The sequence below is a fragment of the Pelophylax lessonae genome (genome assembly GCF_965119305.1).
Source record: "Pelophylax lessonae genome assembly, chromosome: 10".
Classification (NCBI taxonomy): Eukaryota; Metazoa; Chordata; class Amphibia; order Anura; family Ranidae; genus Pelophylax; species Pelophylax lessonae.
The window spans coordinates 84,673,510-84,693,747 of NC_138777.1; the positions used below are offsets into that span (position 1 = coordinate 84,673,510).

The window sequence follows — 20,238 nt, forward strand, 5'->3', positions numbered from 1 at the left end:
GAGAGGGATTAGAACCCCTGCTAGTTTTTATTGCTCTCTGTTTTCCCATTAGGGAGATTCCCCTTTCTCTATTTGTCCTGTTTACCATTATAATTGAAAGTGAAAGTCCCATATTTTGGGTTGTCCCCAGAAAAGTAAAAGAGGGGAAACCTTCCAATAGGGACCCTAGTTCTGGTAACCTGGGAATCCCCAAGGGATTCCCTTAATTTACTGGGATTTCCTCTCACTTCCTTTTTGACTAAAGGACAGGAAGTGAAGGGAAATCTCCACAATGGTAAAAAGATGGAGAAAAACATCTGACAGGGGTAATAACCCTCCCCTTCTCTATCCAAAATGAAAAAAAAAAAAAAAAAAAAAAAAGGTTTTACCCATAGTTCTACCTTAATTCAAATTGTATGCATAACATTAATATGGAATTGTGATGATAATCAATATTTTAAAGGCACTCTTGTACATACATATATCAAAAGAACACACAAAGTGGATTGTTATATTATCAGGCACACTGTTGTGTATTTGTCTTCTCCAAATCATAAACGTTACGTAACTGTTGACGTTTTGCAAAGACATATTTATTACATGCTGATACTTGGAGCTGTGTATCTGAAAACTTCCCATTATCTCCATACCAGAGCTGTGTAGAAAATACTGGCAAACCGTTCCTTGTGGCCTCAAAGTCACATGTCTTTTTCATGGTCCATTTCAAGAAATGCCATGGCTGGCCATTGTATGAGCATACTTAAAATAGGAATGTACAATGCACATCCTTTCTATGGGTAAAGATCAGCAATAAGAAGCAGCATTGTTACTGTGACCTGCAGGACATTTCAAGAAGGAACCATGGAGTACACCAGTTCCAGCATCCCCACACTGATCCTCACTGCTGTGGAGTGCATATGCTCTACCTTACACACACAAATGAAAGTGGTTATAAAGCCTAAACAATTTTTACCTTAATGCATTCTTTGCATTAAGGTAAAAAAAATTTAGGCATCAGTCTTCTGACTTTGAGACTCAGGAACAAGCTCACAAACGTGACCCATAGTAAGTGGCTTTCTCTTGGGGCACTGGCAGAGAAGAGGAGCCAGGGGTGCTGGGGGGACCTGAAAAGGGGAGATCCGGGGCCAGGTAAGTATAACCTGTTTGGTATTTGTTTTGTATAAAAAAAAGCATTTCCAATCACTTTAAAGTAACCGCAAGGAGTTTAGTAAATTCATGCCAAACTAGCTAACAAGCTTCCTGTTACACACACACATTTTAAATATTTTTCATTTTTTCATTACTGCTATTAACAAATAGCAAACACTGCACTTACTTGTTTCAGATATAGTCTGAGTTGTCGTTGGGGTTACTGTGGTGGTTGATGGTGTAGATGTAAGCGTTGAGGTTTCGGTTGTAGTTATTGTAGTTGTGGGAGTTGTAGTTTGAGTTGTTGTACAATAAGCTGGTAACTGACAACAGAAGACTTTAATTTCATAGTTATTACATGGAAAACCAAATGGGTCATTGTAACACACAAGCCCAGAGGAGACTTCACAGGTGACGTTCTCTCCCAGCTCTGCCAGTGCTGTATCCGGGTTATCCTTTGATCTGCAGGAAATTTCTTGTGGTTGCTCACAAACTTGAAATCCAGCTTTCCTGATGTTCTCATAGGTCTCAAATTCCCCCCCATTTGGATCAGAACTAGGGTAATTCACATTAAACCACTGTGACCACGAGCAGACAGGAGCACAGGAAGTTGCTAAAACACAAATCATGATTTCATTATTACAAAGGGTTCTTTGCATAACTGAATTTTGGAAATAATGCAAACTTTCCATAAATGAATCCGGAACATTTACAGCTGACGAGAAGGATTTTTACCAAATTGAAACGTGTTCAAAACGTTATAAAACAGTAAGACCATATGATAGAACCCAGCGCACATTAGACTCAAACCAATAAAACTCAAATAAAAATGTAAATGCACATATAGCAGCTACTATTAACCAAATCAAAATCAATATAGAGTGCTGAAAGATGTATCTGTATGGGAGTCCTGGAGGAGGAGAAGAACTTCTTCTTCTTCTCCTCCTCCAGAACTCCCATGCAGACACACAGCTTCCGGGGCTGATCTGGACCCACACAGGACACCATCGACAGCCCGCTTCCTTGGTTCACACGTCGGATCCATCCCCTCCGTATAGAATCTTACAGGCCAGCCAGAGAAGGAAGAGGAAATGGGGGGGGGGAGGCAGGATCGGTGGGGGGAGAGCAGGGCCCCAATTGGGGTCTGGAGACAGGGAAGGAGAGAGGATCATGTGTGGGGACACCGCATAGACTGGACCAGGAGCACGGAGGTATGAGCAACAATCTTTGGATCGAGGATTAATCATTGGATTACAGCCATATGGTTATTATAAGACGATTAATTCATTTAATTCTGGTGAGTGTGTTATATGAAGGGGATTGCTTCATGAGATGTGGTGACTGGGACGTTTGATTTGATCACCCACAGTATCTCCAGACAACATAGACACATGATCACCATTCACCGGGTGGATTATACTTGGACTGTTTTAAGATTTTAGTTGGTTTCATTATTACTAAGCGCTGCTAGTGCTGGATAAATCAGTTGTTGCTCTTTCAGCATTTTATATTTAAATTGAAAGGTGTTGCTGACATTTTCCAGGATGCTATAAACATAGACCGGCATATTATCATATTGTATCTCAGTAAATACACTTAGTGGCAAAAAAAATTAAAGTATAACAAAATTAAATAACTTTTTTTTTCATTTTGAAAGGAGTATAGAGGGATTATAACCCCTGTACATTTTTATTGTTGTTTATGTCTCCGTTAGGGAGATTCTCCCTCTCTACTTGTCCTGTTTACCATTATAATTGAAAGTAAAAGAATATTCCAATTTTTGGGTTCTCCTCAGAAATGGTACAGAGGGGAAATATTCCAATGGGGACACTAGTTCTGGTGACCTGGGAATCCCCAAGTGATTCCTTAAATTTGCCGGGAGTTCCTCTAACTTCCTGTTTAAGTATGGGACAGGAAGTAAAGGGAAATATTGGCAATGGGACAAAAGACTGCGAATAAAATCTGTCTTACTCTATCCAAAAGAGTTTTGACCTTTAAAATATGACGGTACAATGCATATCCTTTCTATGGGTAAAGATCAGCAATAAGAAGCAACATTGTTACTGTGACCTGCAGGACATTTCAAGAAGGAACCATGGAGTACACCAGCTCCAGCATCCCCACACCGATCCTCACTGCTGTGGAGTGCATATGCTCTACCTTACACACACAAATCTTTAATGCATATCCATTGCAAAAGAAAGATTAAATGAAAGTGGTTTTAAAGCCTAAACTATTTATTTATTTATGCATTCCTTGCATTAAGGTAAAAAAAATGTTTAGGCATCAGTTTTCTGACTGTGAGATTCAGGAACAAGCCCACAAATGTGAGCCATAGAAAGTGCCTTTCTCTGGGGGCATTGGCAGAGAGGAGGAGCCATGGGCGCTCGCAGGGGAAAAAAAAAGAGGAGGTTCAGGGCCAGGTAAGTATAACTTGTTTGGTATTTGTTTTGTATATACAAAAAAAAGCATTTACAATCACTTTTAAGTAACTGCAAGGAGTTTCGTAAATTCATGCCAAACTAGCTTCCTGTTACACACATACAGATACAAATATATATTGTAAAGACAAACATTTTAAATATAAAGAAAAGGAATGTAAAAACTCTTATGTAGCTGTATCACACTCACCCTGCGCCACAAGACACCTCTTCAAATCAAGATATTATATATTACATAACACCTTAAGCAGAGCAGCCGCTAAAGCTCAAATATAACTTAATAACATATGTGTAAGTAACCCTCAGATAAGAGTCCTCATGGGCAAAAAACACATTAGCAGCACTGCTAATGTATTTTTTGCCCATGAGGACTCTTATTTGAGGGTTACTTACACATATGTTATTAAACATTTTAAATACTTTTCATTTTTTCATTACTGCTATTAACAAATAGCAAACACTGCACTTACTTGTTTCAGATATAGTCTGAGTTGTCGTTGGGGTTACTGTGGTGGTTGATGGTGTAGATGTAAGCGTTGAGGTTTCGGTTGTAGTTATTGTAGTTGTGGGAGTTGTAGTTTGAGTTGTTGTACAATAAGCTGGTAACTGACAACAGAAGACTTTAATTTCATAGTTATTACATGGAAAACCAAATGGGTCATTGTAACACACAAGCCCAGAGGAGACTTCACAGGTGACGTTCTCTCCCAGCTCTGCCAGTGCTGTATCCGGGTTATCCTTTGATCTGCAGGAAATTTCTTGTGGTTGCTCACAAACTTGAAATCCAGCTTTCCTGATGTTCTCATAGGTCTCAAATTCTCCCCCATTTGTATCAGAACTAGGGTAACTCACATTAAACCACTGTGACCACGAGCAGACAGGCGCACAGGAAGTTGCTGAAACACAAATCATGATTCCATTATTACAAAGGGGACTTTGCATAACTGAATTGTGGAAATAATGCAAACTTTCCATAAATGAATCCGGAACATGTACAGCTGATGAGATAGATTTTTACCAAATTGAAAGGTGTTCAGTAAGACCATATGACTGAACCCAGCGTACATTACACTCAAACCAATAAAACTCAAATAAAAATGTAAATGCACATATAGAAGCTACTATAAACCAAATCAAAATCAATATAGAGTGCTGAAAGATGTATCTGTATGGGAGTCCTGGAGGAGGAGAAGAACTTCTTCTTCTTCTCCTCCTCCAGAACTCCCATGCAGACACACAGCTTCCGGGGCTGATCCGGATCCACATGACACCATTGACAGCCCACATCCTTGGCTTCCACGTCGGATCCATCCCCTCCGTAGAGAATCTTACAGGCCAGCCAGAGGAGGAAGAGGAAATGGGAGAAGGGGGGAGGCAGGATCGGTGGGGGGAGAGCAGGGCCCCAATTGAGGTCTGGAGACAGGGAAGGTGAGAGGATCATGTGTGGGGACATCGCATAGACTGGACCAGGAGCACGGATGTATGAGCAACAATCTTTGGATCGAGGATTAATCATTGGATCACAGTCATATGGTTATTACAAGGCGATTAATCCATTTAATTCTGGTGAGTGTGTTATATGAAGGGGATTGCTTCATGAGGTGTGGTGACTAGGATGTTTTGTTTGATCACCCACAGTATCTCCAAACAACATGTACACATGATCTCCATTCACCGGGTGGATTAAACTTGGACTGTTTTAAGATTTTAGTTGGTTTCTTTACTACTAAGCGCTGCTAGTGCTGGATAAATCAATTGTTGCTCTTTCAGCATTTTATATTTAAATTGAAAGGTGTTGTTGACTTTTTTCAGGATGCTATAAACATAGGCCGGCATATCATCATATTGTATCTCAGTAAATACACTTACTAGCAAAAAAATTAAAGTATAACAAAAGTCAATACCTTTTTTTTTTGTTTTGTTTTGTTTTGAAAGGAGTATAGAGGGATTAGAACCCCTGTAAATTGTTATTGTTGTTTATGTCTCCGTTAGGGAGATCCCCCCTCTCTACTTGTCCTGTTTACCATTATAATTGAAAGTAAAAGAAAATTCAAATTTTTGGGTTCTCCTCAGAAGAGTTACGGACGGGAAATCTTCCAATGGGGACACTAGTTCTGGTGACCTGGGAATTCCCAAGTGATTCCTTAAATTTGCCGGGGGTTCCTCGAACTTCTTGTTTAACTATGGGACAGGAAGTGAAGGGAAATCTTTGCAATGGGACAAAGATGGTGAATCAAATCTGCCTTACTCTATCCAAAAGAGTTTTGACCTTTAAAATATGACGGTACAATGCACATCCTTTCTATGGGTAAAGATCAGCAATAAGAAGCAGCATGGTTACTGTGACCTGCGGGACATTTCAAGAAGGAACCATGGAGTACCCCAGCTCCAGCATCCCCACACTGATCCTCGGTGCTGTGGAGTGCATATGCTGTAACTAAATCTTTAATGCATATCCATTGCAAGAGAAAGATTAAATGAAATGTGAGCCATAGAAAGTGTCTTTCTCTGGGGGCACTGGCAGACAGGAGGAGCTATGGGCTCTGGCAGGGTACATAAGAAGAGGAGGTTCAGGGCCAGATAAGTATATCCTGTTTGGTGTTTGTTTTGTATATACAAAAAAAAAGCATTTACAATCACTTTTAAGTAACTGCAAGGAGTTTCATAAATTCATACCAAACTAGCTTCCTGTTACACACATACAGATACAAATATATATTGTAAAGACAAACATTTTTAATATAAAGAAAAGGAATGTAAAAACCGCTAAACTCTTATGTAGCTGTATCACACTCACCCTGCGCTACAAGACACCTCTTCAAATCAAGATATTATATATTACATAACACCTTAAGCAGAGCAGCCGCTAAAGCTCAAATATAACTTAATAAAATATGTGTAAGTAACCCTCGGATAAGAGTCCTCATGGGCAAAAAAACACATTAGCAGTGCTGCTAATGTGTTTTCTTGCCCATGAGGACTCTTATTTGAGTTTTACTTACACATATTTTATTAAACATTTTAAATACTTTTCATTTTTTCATTACTGCTATTAACAAATAGCAAACACTGCACTTACTTGTTTCAGATGTAGTCTGAGTTGTTGTTGGGGTTACTGTGGCGGTTGATGGTGTAGATGTAAGCGTTGAGGTTTCGGTTGTAGTTATTGTAGTTGTGGGAGTTGTAGTTTGAGTTTTTGTACAATAAGCTGGTAACTGACAACAGAAGACTTTAATTTCATAGTTATTACATGGGAAACCAAACGGGTCATTGTAACACACAAGCCCAGAGGAGACTTCACAGGTGACGTTCTCTCCCAGCTCTGCCAGTGCTGTATCCGGGTTATCCTTTGATCTGCAGGAAATTTCTTGTGGTTGCTCACAAACTTGATGTCCAGCTTTCCTGATGTTCTCATAGGTCTCAAATTCCCCCCCATTTGGATCAGGACTAGGGTAACTCACATTAAACCACTGTGACCACGAGCAGACAGGAGCACAGGAAGTTGCTGAAACACAAATCATGATTCCATTATTACAAAGGGGTCTTTGCATAACTGAATTGTGGAAATAATGCAAACCTTCCATAAATTAATCTGGATCATGTACAGCTGTCCAGAAGGATTTTTACCAAATTGAACAGTGTTGTTCACTTTGTCTAGGATGAATATAAACATCTGCATAATATTTATTATCTCAGTAAATACACTTACTGACAAAAAATTTTTTTTTTTAGATTTGGATGGGGAGGAAAGGGATTAAACCCCCTCTAAGTTTTTATTGCTTCCCGTTAGAGAGATTCCCCCTCTCCATTTGTCCTGTCTACCATTATAATTAAAAGTGAAATTAAAAGAAAATGCCACATTTTGGGCTGTCCCCAGAAAAGTAATAGAGGTAAAATCTTCCAATGGGTACACTAGTTTTGGTGACCTAGGAATCCCCTAGGAATTCCCTATAATTTGCAGGGATTTCCTCTCACTTCCTGTTTGGCTATTGGACAGGAAGTGAAGGGAAATCTCTGCAATGAGACATAGATGGCAAAAAACATCTGAGAGGGGTTATAACCTTCCCTTTCTCTATCCAAAATGAGAAAAAAAGTTTTGCCCATAGTTCTATTTTAAATCAAATTGTATGCATTACAATAATATGGACTTGGGATGATGATCATTATTAAAAAGGCATCCTTTATACTAATATCAACAGAACACACAGTGTGCATTTTATTATTATCAGACACACTGTTGTGTATTTGTCTTCTCCACCTCATGAACTTTATGTAACTGTTGATGTTTTGCAAAGACACTAGTAATACATGCTGATGCTTTGAGCTGTGTGTCTGAACACCTCCCATTATGTCCATACCAGAGCTATGTAGAAAAAACGAGCAAACTGTTCCTTGTGATCTCAAAGTCACATGTCTTTTTCATGGTTAATTTCAAGAAATGCCATGGCCGACCATTGTATGAACATACTTAAAATATGAACGTACGGTACAATGCACATCCTTTCTATGGGTAAAGATCAGCAATAAGAAGCAGCATTGTTACTGTGACCTGCGGGACATTTCAAGAAGGAACCATGGAGTACACCAGTTCCAGCATCCCCACACTGATCCTCGGTGCTGTGGAGTGCATATGCTGTAACTTACACACACACAAATCTTTATTGCGTATCCATTGCAAGAGAAGGATTAAATGAAAGTGGTTTTAAAGCCTAATCAGATTTTACCTTTATGCATTCCTTGCATTAAGGTAAAAAAATGTTTAGGCATCAGTTTACTGACTGTGAGACTCAGGAACAAGCCCGCAAATGTGAGCAATAGAAAGTGTCTTTCTCTGGGGGCACTGGCAGAGAGGAGGAGCTATGGGCGCTGGCTGGGGACATAAGAAGAGGAACCCTAGGCTGCTCTCCTTATCTAGACTAAATAGTAAGGTGTCCCGTAGTTCACACTAGAGAGAACTGGTGAGAGCTGATGACGTTGTTTGAGATTTCAATTCAGCTCACAGAAAATTACAAGGACACTGGATTTCTGGCATTGTCCTGTATTTGCAGGTAATGTACATGTATGTAAATGTGTAGGGGAGCCGCCCCCCCCCCCCTATCAATGAGCCCAGCCCCCTTATCTACATGCCGGATGCCGGATGCATGGATTCCAATGGGGGATTTTTTTTTTTTTTTAAGCACGTGATTAGAGCCAGAGGTCGGTTTGCAAATCTTAAGGAGTATATTTATGAAGCAGTAAGTCTGACATCCAACAAACATTTACTACAGGTGAATCTTGCTGGATCTTGTGTTTTCAGTGACAGTGATTCATTCACCACACCAGTGAATATTTGGCGAATGTCAAAATATTCACTGCTTTATAAATATGCCCCTCAACTGCTTTATAAATATGCCCCTCAACTGCTTTATAAATATGCCCCTCTGCATTCTTTTGGGCTATATTGCTAAGTTATGAACTACATTAGTGTGCTTTCCAAACTTTGTATCTGTAACATCTCTCAATTGTGAGTACAGGGACTCCAGGATATGTGTGTTTGGTGTATATTGTGAGTGGGCTAATTTCAGCCCTATTATGCCAAACACTCAATTCAACACGATACAGCCACTGGTCATTGTGGCACCTTATGTTCTCCTCCTTCAAAGTATCACTCTTTCAGATTCAAAAGCTGTGAAGAATGTGTGTTATTGGAGCTTTGTAGAGAATTGGCTTTTTGAACATGGCTTATTGTAACACACCTTTGTACATAAAATTGAAATTAACAATTGTAGTTGATAATTCGCAAATGAAGAAGTGCAAAAAATAACATTCCATAACCATTATCCCCCAGTCCCCTTATATGCACCTTACATGCACTCCCTTACAGCTCCTTGCCCCTCCACCAGGCAACTCCAAGTATGGGGAACATGTGACTAGCTCCCCTGTGAGAAACCTTGGTCTAGCAGCCAATTGTTAGGCCTGAGCACTGTCATATGTCTAAGGGAATGATGTCACCAATCCCCTAGGGTCAGCTCCAGCTAATTACATAGTTACATAGTTAGTGAGGTTGAAAAAAGACATCAGTCCATCCAGTTCAACCTATGATGTGTGTGTGTGTTTGCTTTTAACCGTACATTGTATACCCCTGTATGTTGTGGTCTTTAAGGTGTCCATCTAATAGTTTTTTGAAACTATCAATGCTCCCTGCTGATACGACTGCTTGTGGAAGAGAATTCCACATCCTTACCGCTCTTACAGTGAAGAACCGCTTACGCACTTTAAGGTTAAACCGCCTTTCCTCAAGTTTTAGTGAGTGGCCACGTGTCTTATTGTATCTCCTTTCTCTGAATAGTTTGTTCCTTATGCTAGGGTCGCCAGTACAGTATTTGTACATTGATATCATATCCCCCCTCAATCGTCTCTTCTCCAGAGAGAATAGGTTCAGTGCTTGTAGTCTTTCCTCATAGCTGATGTCCTCCATTCCCCTAATTATTTTTGTTGCCCTTCTCTGGACTTTCTCCAATTCCAGCACATCCTTCCTGAGGACCGGTGCCCAGAACTGGACAGCATACTCCAGATGTGGCCGAACCAGGGTCTTGTAGAGTGGGAGAATAATCTCTTTATTTCTGGAGTGAATCCCCTTTTTTATACAACCCAGTATTCTGTTGGCTTTACTTGCAGCAGCTTGGCATTGCATGCCACTGCCAAGCCTGTTGTCTACCATTACCCCCAGGTCCCTTTCCATCCTAGACTCACCCAGAGGTTCCCCCCCTAGTGAGTAGCTTGCTTTCTGGTTTCTGGCCCCCAAGTGCATTACTTTACATTTTTCAACATTAAATCTCATCTGCCATGTAGTTGCCCACCCCGTTATTTTGTTCAGGTCTGCTTGCAAGATTTCCACGTCCTGCATAGAAGATATTGGCATGCCTAATTTAGTATCATCTGCAAATACTGAGATTGTACTATATATCCCCTCCTCTAGATCATTTATGAACAAATTAAACAGGATTGGTCCCAGGACAGAACCCTGGGGGACCCCACTTTCCACTCCCGCCCAATCCGAGTACTCCCCATTAATCACCACCCTCTGTACTCTCCCCTGGAGCCAGTTCTCTATCCAGGTACTCACCTTATGGTCCATACCTACCTTCCTTAGTTTGTACAGTAAGCGTTTGTGGGGAACGGTGTCAAAGGCCTTTGCAAAGTCCAGATACACCACATCCACAGGCTTACCTTTATCTAAGTGGCAGCTCACTTCATCGTAGAAGGTTAATAGATTGGTTTGGCACGAACGATTTTTCATGAATCCATGCTGATTACTACTTATAATACCGTTTTCATTACTAAAGTCTTGTATGTGGCCCCTTATCATCCCCTCCAAAATTTTGCAGACTACTGATGTTAGGCTGACCGGCCTATAGTTACCCGGGATATATCTCGGCCCCTTTTTAAATATTGGTACCACGTTGGCTTTTTTCCAATCAGCTGGCACCATACCCGTCTGTAAACTATCCTTAAAGATCAAGAATAATGGTCTGGCAATCACCTGGCTGAGCTCATTAAGAACCCTTGGGTGCAAGCCATCCGGTCCCGGGGATTTATTTATGTTAAGTTTCTCTAGTTTAGCTCTAAGTCTATCCTCTGTTAGCCATGGCGGCACTTCCTAATGAGAAGCTAAAAGCTGTGCGGGAGCTGTGTAAGGTGAGTGTGGGTCGGGAGATGCCCTTTACAGAGACACTGTTGCTTTGCCCTGCAAAGTGCTGAGCACTTTCCAGTTCATTTGGTCCAGGAGGAGTTTGGGAAGTAGAAGTTCCCCAAGCCTCTATTATGCTTTGGAAGTTGTAGCCAAAATTGCTCCAAGATTTGTTTATCTTGGACAGGAGCAATCAAGAAAGAGATAATAGGTCTGATTTACTATAATTTATACAGATACAATCATGCATTGATTCCCCCATTAAATAATTAAATCTTCGACCATGGAATTTATAATTCATCCTATCTGTGCACAAATATTCAAGTACATTGTTTATCCTCAAAATGTATTACCAATGGTGGTTTGCTAGAGAATTTATGCTCCATTGTCTAGATTTACACAAGTCATGACTTGTCATGTGATTTGGAGTCTAAGTGCTGAGAACATTTTTGCATGCACATGCCATAGAAAAATAATCTGCATCCCATGGCTATAGCTATAAGAGACTATAAAAATATATCATATTTTGAAAAAAACTTTTTGAAAATTTTTTTTTTTGTAAGTAGCAATGATAAAATATGTTATCATTGCTACTCCAAATAAAACGTTTTTTATTCAAATCTACATTCACTGGACACGGGGCGCTCCTTTACATTCACTTTTCTCGATTATATGCAGAATTGACCTTTCGGCCATACCTCGAGGCAGCAGCCCAGGCCCCAACAAGGCCCATCACTCTCTTGTCAAGCTAATCAATAACCTAGGCAAGAACATCCTTCCCAGCTGCCCACATTTCCTCACATCCATAAGCATTGACTGATCAAGTCAGTCCAGCGCAATCTCCACCCCAAATATATATATTTTTTAAAAAAAGCTTCTGTTTGCACAAGGGTATTATATTGTGTATGTGAAAACATTTGTCATCTTAGGAAATCAGGAGGCATAAAAGAGTCAATATGTAGAAGTTCAATATACAATCTAGGACATCACTATACTCACTGAACATAAGAGTATGATCACCTTGATAAGGTCTTGGATTGCAATCACACATGTAAATGAAAGCTCACATGTGTTTACACACACATGTGGGTATGCAATCAAAACCTACCCCCACGGTTTAGCCCTTCTACTGCATATTCTATTGCGTAAATAAGCCCCAAATGAGTAATTGTTAGTAACAGTGCTTAACATTTCAAACACAATATCTATTCATTTCCTTGATTCCCCCTTACTTGTGCTAGGAGAGGTGCTCAGGGATGTTGTACTAGGTGTAGTCTCTGGTGTAGATCTGCAGTCATCTTCTACTTGACAGCAGTAGACGCTGATCTCATAATTGATACAGAGAGGTAGGTCTCCCGTCTGGTCATTATTTTTACAAATGAGACCACTAGAGACATTACAGGTCACATACTGCCCATTGCTTTCCAGTGATGAATTTGGGGATTTGGTTGATCTGCAAGCAATCTTCTCTGGCTTTTCACAAACATCATAACCAGCGTTTCGAATGTTAACATAGGTCTCAAAATCCCCTCCATTTTTTAATGTAGGAGAACTGACATCAAACCAGCGTGACCACCCACACTTAGGTGTACAGATCGGAACTTCAGGAAAAAAGAATGAAATAAAAACACAAGCATTATTAAAATACGAAGTGGGTGGATGAATAAGTCCTGTAATAATAAAACATTTCCATAGGGGTTATGATAAAATCAACATATTTGAGACTTTAAACAAATCTGTTACAAATGAATGCAACTTTGGAAAGCAAGACTTGCACAATGGGCTGTTATTTGGTTCCTTCCCATATGGTTGGTGCAAGGAATCCTAATCATGGAGATTTGGACTTTTCAGAATTTCAGCATAAAACAGCGTAATATGGGCTGCTTCTAAAAAGGTTACTAAAACCTACTTTACATTGTGGGATAAGGTAGAGACATGCCTCCGACATTTCTAAAATCCAGTTTTAGGGCTCCCACAGTGCATTGTGCTTTCAAGGGTTAGCTCCATTTGTGAAGGATGGTAACACATTTAAAACTAACGTTGGGTAAAAAAAACTCCCTACAACTTTAGTCACACCATTTGCCAGTTATTATACAGGGTCACACTGTGCAGGCATCTGGATCCAGGAGACATCTTCACTGCAGAGATACCTGTCCTCTTCCCGTCTCTGAACTTCAGGCTCTGCAATGGATAACAGTTCTAGGTCTTCAGGCAGAACAGCTGTACAGACAGTTTGAGAGGGACATGCTCCCTGCTTTCTCATCCTCCAATGGAGAAAAGTTATTTAATTGATAACCTTACCTGTAGCATGATCTGTGAATGGGGAATGGTCTGATCAGTCACAGGATGCTCTCCCCATTCACGGATGTTGTTACAAGCAATGTAATCAATGAAATAACTTTTCTCAATGGAAAAGGAGGAAGGAGGTAAGGTAGCCCAATCAAGTAAACTTTACTGCTGGTACTGCTGTTTTGCCTGAAGACCTGAAGCCATAAACATAGGTTATACTTTAGTACAAGTGGGTTATTTGACTTAAGCTGTAGGATTTATTCATTTATTTTTTTAGCTAAGCTTTCGCTTTAAGCTGAATGAACAGATTCATTCTCAGCTGTAGGGTGATACTGGGGATTGGGTTTTTCTATAATCAGTCTGGTCTACCAGAGAACTGTAGGATCCATCTAGTGTTTGGCTAGCCAGGCAATCATTGGAGCTATGGGTATCATTGAGCTATTGTGTCATGGATCCTTCTAGTGCACAATACAGTAAAAAAAATAAGTAAATAAGAAAAAAAAATGAAAGCGCCCCCATCCCCCGTGCTCGCGTGCAGAAGCAAACCCATACATAAGTTGTGCACGCATGTGTAAACGGTGTTTGTGCCACACATGTGAGGTATTATTGCGAATGTTAGGGCAAGAGAAACAATTCTAGTGCTAGACCTCCTCTGTAACTCTATACATGTAACCTGTTCATTTTTTTAAAGCGTCGCCTATGGAGATTTTTATGTATCGTGGTTTGTCGCCATTCCACGAGCGTGCAAAAATTTTAACATGTTAGGGATCTATTTACTTGGTGTAATATCATCTTTTATATTTTACCACAAATTGGGTTATATATTGTGTCTTCTTGCATTCAAATTTTTTCCAAAATTAACGGTTATAAAAACCGCTGTGCAAATACAATGTGACATAAAATAATGCAATGATCATAATTTTGTTCTGTAGGGTCTCTGCAAAAAAAAAAAAAAAATATATATATATATATATATATATATATATATATATATATATATATAATGTTTGGGGGTTCTAAGTCATTTTCCAGCAAAAGATACTGATTTGAACCTGTAAACAAAAAGTGCCAGAATAGGCTTGATCAGCAAGTGGCTATACTGAGAAGATGTCAGTTTACTTCCTGTGAAAATAGGAAGTAAAGGGATATCTCCCCAACAATGACCCTGACAATAATAAAAACACAATTTAGTAAAGTAGGGAAGGGTAAGAATTTCTGACAACCTTTCATTGCTGTCTGCGCCTTCTTGCTTGTGACTCATGCATTCTCTGTTTCTTGTTAGGGAGTCACAGGGACAGGAAGTAAGGAAAATCTCCCCATTTGGTCACAAGAAACATAACATTACAGAAATGCAAACTCTTCCTTCCAAATAAAAATGATATCTAGAGTCAAGCTAATACAGTCTCAATACTGTTTATTGCTACTGGATGTTTACTGATGGATAGGATATGGTAACATCTATAACCTGCTTTTCTTTAGTTGCAGAATTAAGGCCATAATAGTTATTTCCTGCTCAACAATGGAAACCTAAACTGAATGTATTCATAAACTTTAGAGCGTCTTTTTTGCCTTTGGTATTTTGGCACTAGATTGTGATCAATGCTGAAAGAGCCCAGCTCAATGCAGAAATCCAAGACCACTTATGGATGCTTATGGGAACTCACAACACAGTTGCATAAAATGGAACACCTCTAATGTGCTTCCCATTACAGCGGACATAAGTGCATTGCAACAACAAAAGCAACAAGAAGCAGTGTCCGCATCACACAATAAAAATGAATCTGCGAGAATATAAATGGGAACTCCTTTTGCTGATTTGGTTTTTAGAGGTGTAGATTCTGGGGATGTTATTCTGATCCTGCCTTTACTATTAAACTAATCAAAAAGTTAGGATACTTTGTTTCACAATACCCAAAATGGAGCAATCTGCTTTAGAAGGATGGTACTTTTTTTGGTGTCTAGTTCACACTAATAATATGTAAGATGGGGCTAATACAAAAAACTTGCAAAGGAAACTGAAGTATTGTGCATATTAACCAATTAGTTCTAAACTCTGTTTTATAATATGTGCAGTAATGACCGTGAATGCAGTATATAGATGCTGTCCCCTCAAAATAACTCAACACTAGTGATGAGCCGAACACCCCCCTGTTTGGTTCGCACCAGAACATCTCGAACAGGGGAACTTGTCCAAAACTGGCTTTTGTCTTTATTTTTTGTACACTTTTTTGGTGAATGGGTAAGGGTACGATGTACCCGATATCCATTACCATAGGAGGGGGGTGGGATCTGGGGGCCCCCTTGTTAAAGGGAGCTTCCAGATTCTGATAAACCTCCCCCCACAGACCACCACGACCACAGCCCACGGTTGTCGGGAAGAGACCCCTGTCCCCATCAACATGGGGGCAAGATGTTTTGGGGTGGGGGGGGCAAAAGGTGGAGGAGCGCAAGGTCTCTAACATCCACCAGCTCCATGATGACATCATGGAGGAGTGGAAATGGACTCCATTGGCAATCTGTGAAGCTCTGGTGAACTCCATGCCCAAGAGGGTTAAGGCAGTGCTGGGAAATAATGGTGGCCACACAAAATATTGACACTTTGTGCTCAATTTGGACATTTTAACTTAGGGGTGTACTCACTTTTGTTGCCAGCGGTTTAGACATTAATGGCTGTGTGTTGAGTTATTTTGAGGGGACAGCAAATTTACACTGTTATACAAGCTGTACACTCACTACTTTACATTGTAGCAAAGTGTTATTTCTTCAGTGTTGTCACATGAAAAGATATAATGAAATATATACAAAAATGTGAGGGGTGTACTCACTTTTGTGAGATACTGTATATGACATGTGATTAACACACCTATATGAGCTTGTTGGGCATCCAGTTTCAAAACCATAGAAATTTATATGGAGCTGGACTTCCTCTGTGGCTTTTTGTGCCTCTACTCCTTTAGAAAAGGCTTAACACAAGTCTTTGGAGCATTTTTGGGGTCAGGTCCTGATGTTGGATGCAATCAGCATTCCAATTCAGTCTACAGGTGTTAAATGGGATTGAGATCAGGCTAGGTGAGTTCCTCCAAACCAAACTTGTCAAACAGTGACTGATCCCTAACTGAGCCTATCTTCTTTTCAGGTGTTCCTATCTATCTATATTACCAACAAATGTTGTAGCAAAACAGATTAATAGTTTATTAATATAGCAAAATAGCTGAATTATTTGACTACATATAGTTGGATATAGTCCAGGGCAAATTCATCTCTACAGCTATAATATTACTGTAACACAAAACTATTGTAGCACTTTTTGGATCTAATTCAGAGACAATTTACACTTGTTCTCAAATTTTCACAATTTCGGCTTTGCTGACTTTGTCTTTAATAATATTGAAAATACAATGTTTACTCACCTGTAGTAGTGATGAGTGTTGAAGTGGAAACTTGAGTTGTTTCAGTAGTGGTTGTTGGGGTAGTAGTCGTAGTGGTGGTAGTAGGGGAGGTAGTAGTGCTGAGTGTTGTAGTGGTAACTGGAGTTGTTTCAGTAGTGGTGGTTGGGGTAGTAGTCGTAGTGGTGGTAGTAGGAGAGGTAGTAGTGATAAGTGTTGAAGTGGAGACTGGAGTTGTTTCAGTAGTGGTTGTTGGGGTAGTAGTCGTAGGGGTGGTAGTAGGAGAGGTAGTAGTGATGAGTGTTGCAGTGGTAACTGGAGTTGTTTCAGTAGTGGTTGTTGGGGTAGTAGTCGTAGGGGTGGTAGTAGGAGAGGTAGTAGTGATGAGTGTTGCAGTGGTAACTGGAGTTGTTTCAGTAGTGGTTGTTGGGGTAGTAGTCGTAGTGGTGGTAGTAGGAGAGGTAGTAGTGATGAGTGTTGAAGTGTAAATTGGAGTTGTTTCAGTAGTGGTTGTTGGGGTAGTAGTCGTAGGGGTGGTAGTAGGAGAGGTAGTAGTGATGAGAGTTGAAGTGTAAATTGGAGTTGTTTCAGTAGTTGTTGTTGGGGTAGTAGTCGTAGGGGTGGTAGTAGGAGAGGTAGTAGTGATGAGAGTTGAAGTGTAAATTGGAGTTGTTTCAGTAGTGGTTGTTGGGGTAGTAGTCGTAGGGGTGGTAGTAGGAGAGGTAGTAGTGATGAGAGTTGAAGTGTAAATTGGAGTTGTTTCAGTAGTTGTTGTTGGGGTAGTATTCGCAGTGGTGGTAGTAGGAGAGGTAGTAGTGATGGGTGTTGAAGTGGAAACTGGAGTTGTTTCAGTAGTGGTTGTTGGGGTAGTAGTCGTAGTGGTGGTAGTAGGAGAGGTAGTAGTGATAAGTGTTGAAGTAGAAACTGGAGTTGTTTCAGTAGTGGTTGTTGGGGTAGTAGTCATAGGGGTGGTAGTAGGAGAGGTAGTAGTGATGGGTGTTGAAGTGGAAACTGGAGTTGTTTCAGTAGTGGTTGTTGGGGTAGTAGTCGTAGTGGTGGTAGTAGGAGAGGTAGTAGTGATGGGTGTTGAAGTGGAAACTGAAGTTATTTCAGTAGTGGTTGTTGGGGTAGTAGTCGTAGTGGTGGTAGTAGGAGAGGTAGTAGTGATGGGTGTTGAAGTGGAAACTGAAGTTGTTTCAGTAGTGGTTGTTGGGGTAGTAGTCGTAGTGGTGGTAGTAGGAGAGGTAGTGGTGATGGGTGTTGAAGTGGAAACTGGAGTTGTTTCAGTAGTGGTTGTTGGGGTAGTAGTCGTAGTGGTGGTAGTAGGAGAGGTAGTATTGACACATTCATAGTCACAGCAGGTCACTCGAATCTCATAGTTGAAGCACTTCTGCCATAGGCTGACACTTGGATTCTGCTCACTGTTCTTGCAGATAAGACCATTAGATAGGTTGCAGTGAACATTTTGTTTCAGATCCTCCAAACTGACATCAGGGTCATTAACTGCTCTGCAATCAATCTGCTCAGGCACACTGCAGAATTGATATTGCTTTCTTATCTCTTCATATGTTTCATAATCTCCACTGTCCAACCCATCTTTTGGCTCGTTAACATTAAACCACTGAGTCCACCTGCATACCTTTTCATAGACACAAGCTGTGAAGAACAAAAAATATATAGAAAATATAAAGAACATACAGCATCTATTCAAAGTATATATTTGGTTGTCACAAATTCTCCTACAATTTCTCCTGGTTGTGACTTACACAGAATTACAGACTTTCTCCTGACCCCTGTGACAACACTAGGTGCCAGAGCAGCCAATCACCAAGCACTGATGCTGTCATGTGGGAGAAAAGAAGGTGAGTGACATACTCCCCTATGCCCTGAAGTACCATGTTAGTTTCTTTCCCCAGGTGAATGGAGTGGCCAACAGGGGCAGACTGGCAACTTTCAGCCCAGGCGGCAAATACAAACCGGAGGCCCATGGTGCAGCGACTCAGCCCCCTCCCACTTTCACTAACCCCCCTTCCCCCTTCCACTCTCCTAATCCTCCTCCTGACCCCCATTCCTAGCTGAAGCCCTGCTCAAGATACTCTCTACTTACCGGCTCAATCCGGGTTCCCGACCTGGCCAGCATGGGGAGGTTGGGGGGAGCTGGGACAGCTTGGTTGGGGCTGGCCAGGGCAGAAGAGTCTCAAATGGGGCATGGAATCGGCCTCTGCTCAGACACAGTTTACACCATCCATGCTGGGGGGAGGGAGGCCCGCGCTTTGTCCTTGTCTTTAACCCGCACTCAGTAGGTCAGCGGCAGGGACTTTTTACTTCTCTTCACCAGGAATCGTTTAGGCATGTCTGTGGCAGAAATGGTGCAGCCTTTTTACAGGGCATCAGAGTAGCCCAGGGGGCAATTGCCCCCCTGCCCCCTGGCCCAGTTCTCCCCTGGTGGCCAAGCAGTGAAAAAAGGGGGTATCAGCAATTATTGGCAGCTGCAATTAAAGTGAACTTGTTGCCCTTCAGCACATGCATACAGTGCAAATAGAGAGGGAGTGATTCAACTATATACAGCTAAGAGGTAGGGATTCAGGGAAAGCCTGGCTTCATAACTCAGGGGCTCTCAGTCTGCTGCTATTATAGATCAAGGAGACATTTCAATATTTTCTTAGTATTTATATTTAAAAAAAAGGATGTCTACATTTTTTTTATTACAAAGTGGATACAGGCAAATAACCTGATGTCCAAAATGTTCTCTAAAAATCTGTACTTTTGTCAATGTTATAGGAGTATGCTAAATGACAGGAATTTTGCTTGAACTTACAGCCCGAATAGGTAAAGTTTTAGACAGCAGCTAATAAAAACATATGTTTCAGTAACATATTCTATGTATTTATATGCATGTGCTCAATGCAATGTGCATATAAAGGCCTCATTTGAGCAGCAACTGGAACAGGTCTTAAGACCCTGTCGGGCACTGCCATCTTGGATGTAACATGGCCCAGATGATGCAAAACTTTTATTCCAATGCCAGAATAGATTAAATACAAGTAGCTTCTGTGTTATTTAGGAAATGTCTTGACAGTTTTTGAATTCCAGTAAAATTTGAATCGAATTGCTCTGCCTTAGTGCTCTCATATGATTTCAATGAGGTTGTGCTGCTGGGAACTATTCCCAAAAGTACCACAGCAGCCAGGGTAGGGGTGGGGGGCCACAGCCAAGAACCAAATGAAAGCTTTGGTAAGGAAAAAAATAAGTGCTAATGTTGCAGGATTGCTGCAAGGCATCAAAACACGACATACAATCTAGTAACAGGGTCTCTTTTATAGAG

The 20,238-nt window shown here is 40.7% G+C and overlaps 1 protein-coding gene across 1 annotated transcript in view; it reads right to left on the bottom strand.

Annotated features, from left to right (window-relative positions):
* LOC309565966 (mucin-5AC-like) overlaps nucleotides 1-20,238 on the bottom strand; it is a gene marked incomplete at its 3' end in the record, with an annotated part of 179,326 nt that overhangs the window by 58,307 nt on the left and 100,781 nt on the right. Inside the window, exons 29-33 of the mRNA XM_082270993.1 lie at nucleotides 16,938-18,569; nucleotides 12,471-12,839; nucleotides 6,649-7,074; nucleotides 4,040-4,465; nucleotides 1,316-1,741 (exon numbers count right to left, since the gene is read on the bottom strand). Coding sequence (XP_082127119.1) covers nucleotides 1,316-1,741; nucleotides 4,040-4,465; nucleotides 6,649-7,074; nucleotides 12,471-12,839; nucleotides 16,938-18,569 — 3,279 coding nt within the window. The remainder of the gene's footprint in view (nucleotides 1-1,315; nucleotides 1,742-4,039; nucleotides 4,466-6,648; nucleotides 7,075-12,470; nucleotides 12,840-16,937; nucleotides 18,570-20,238) is intronic.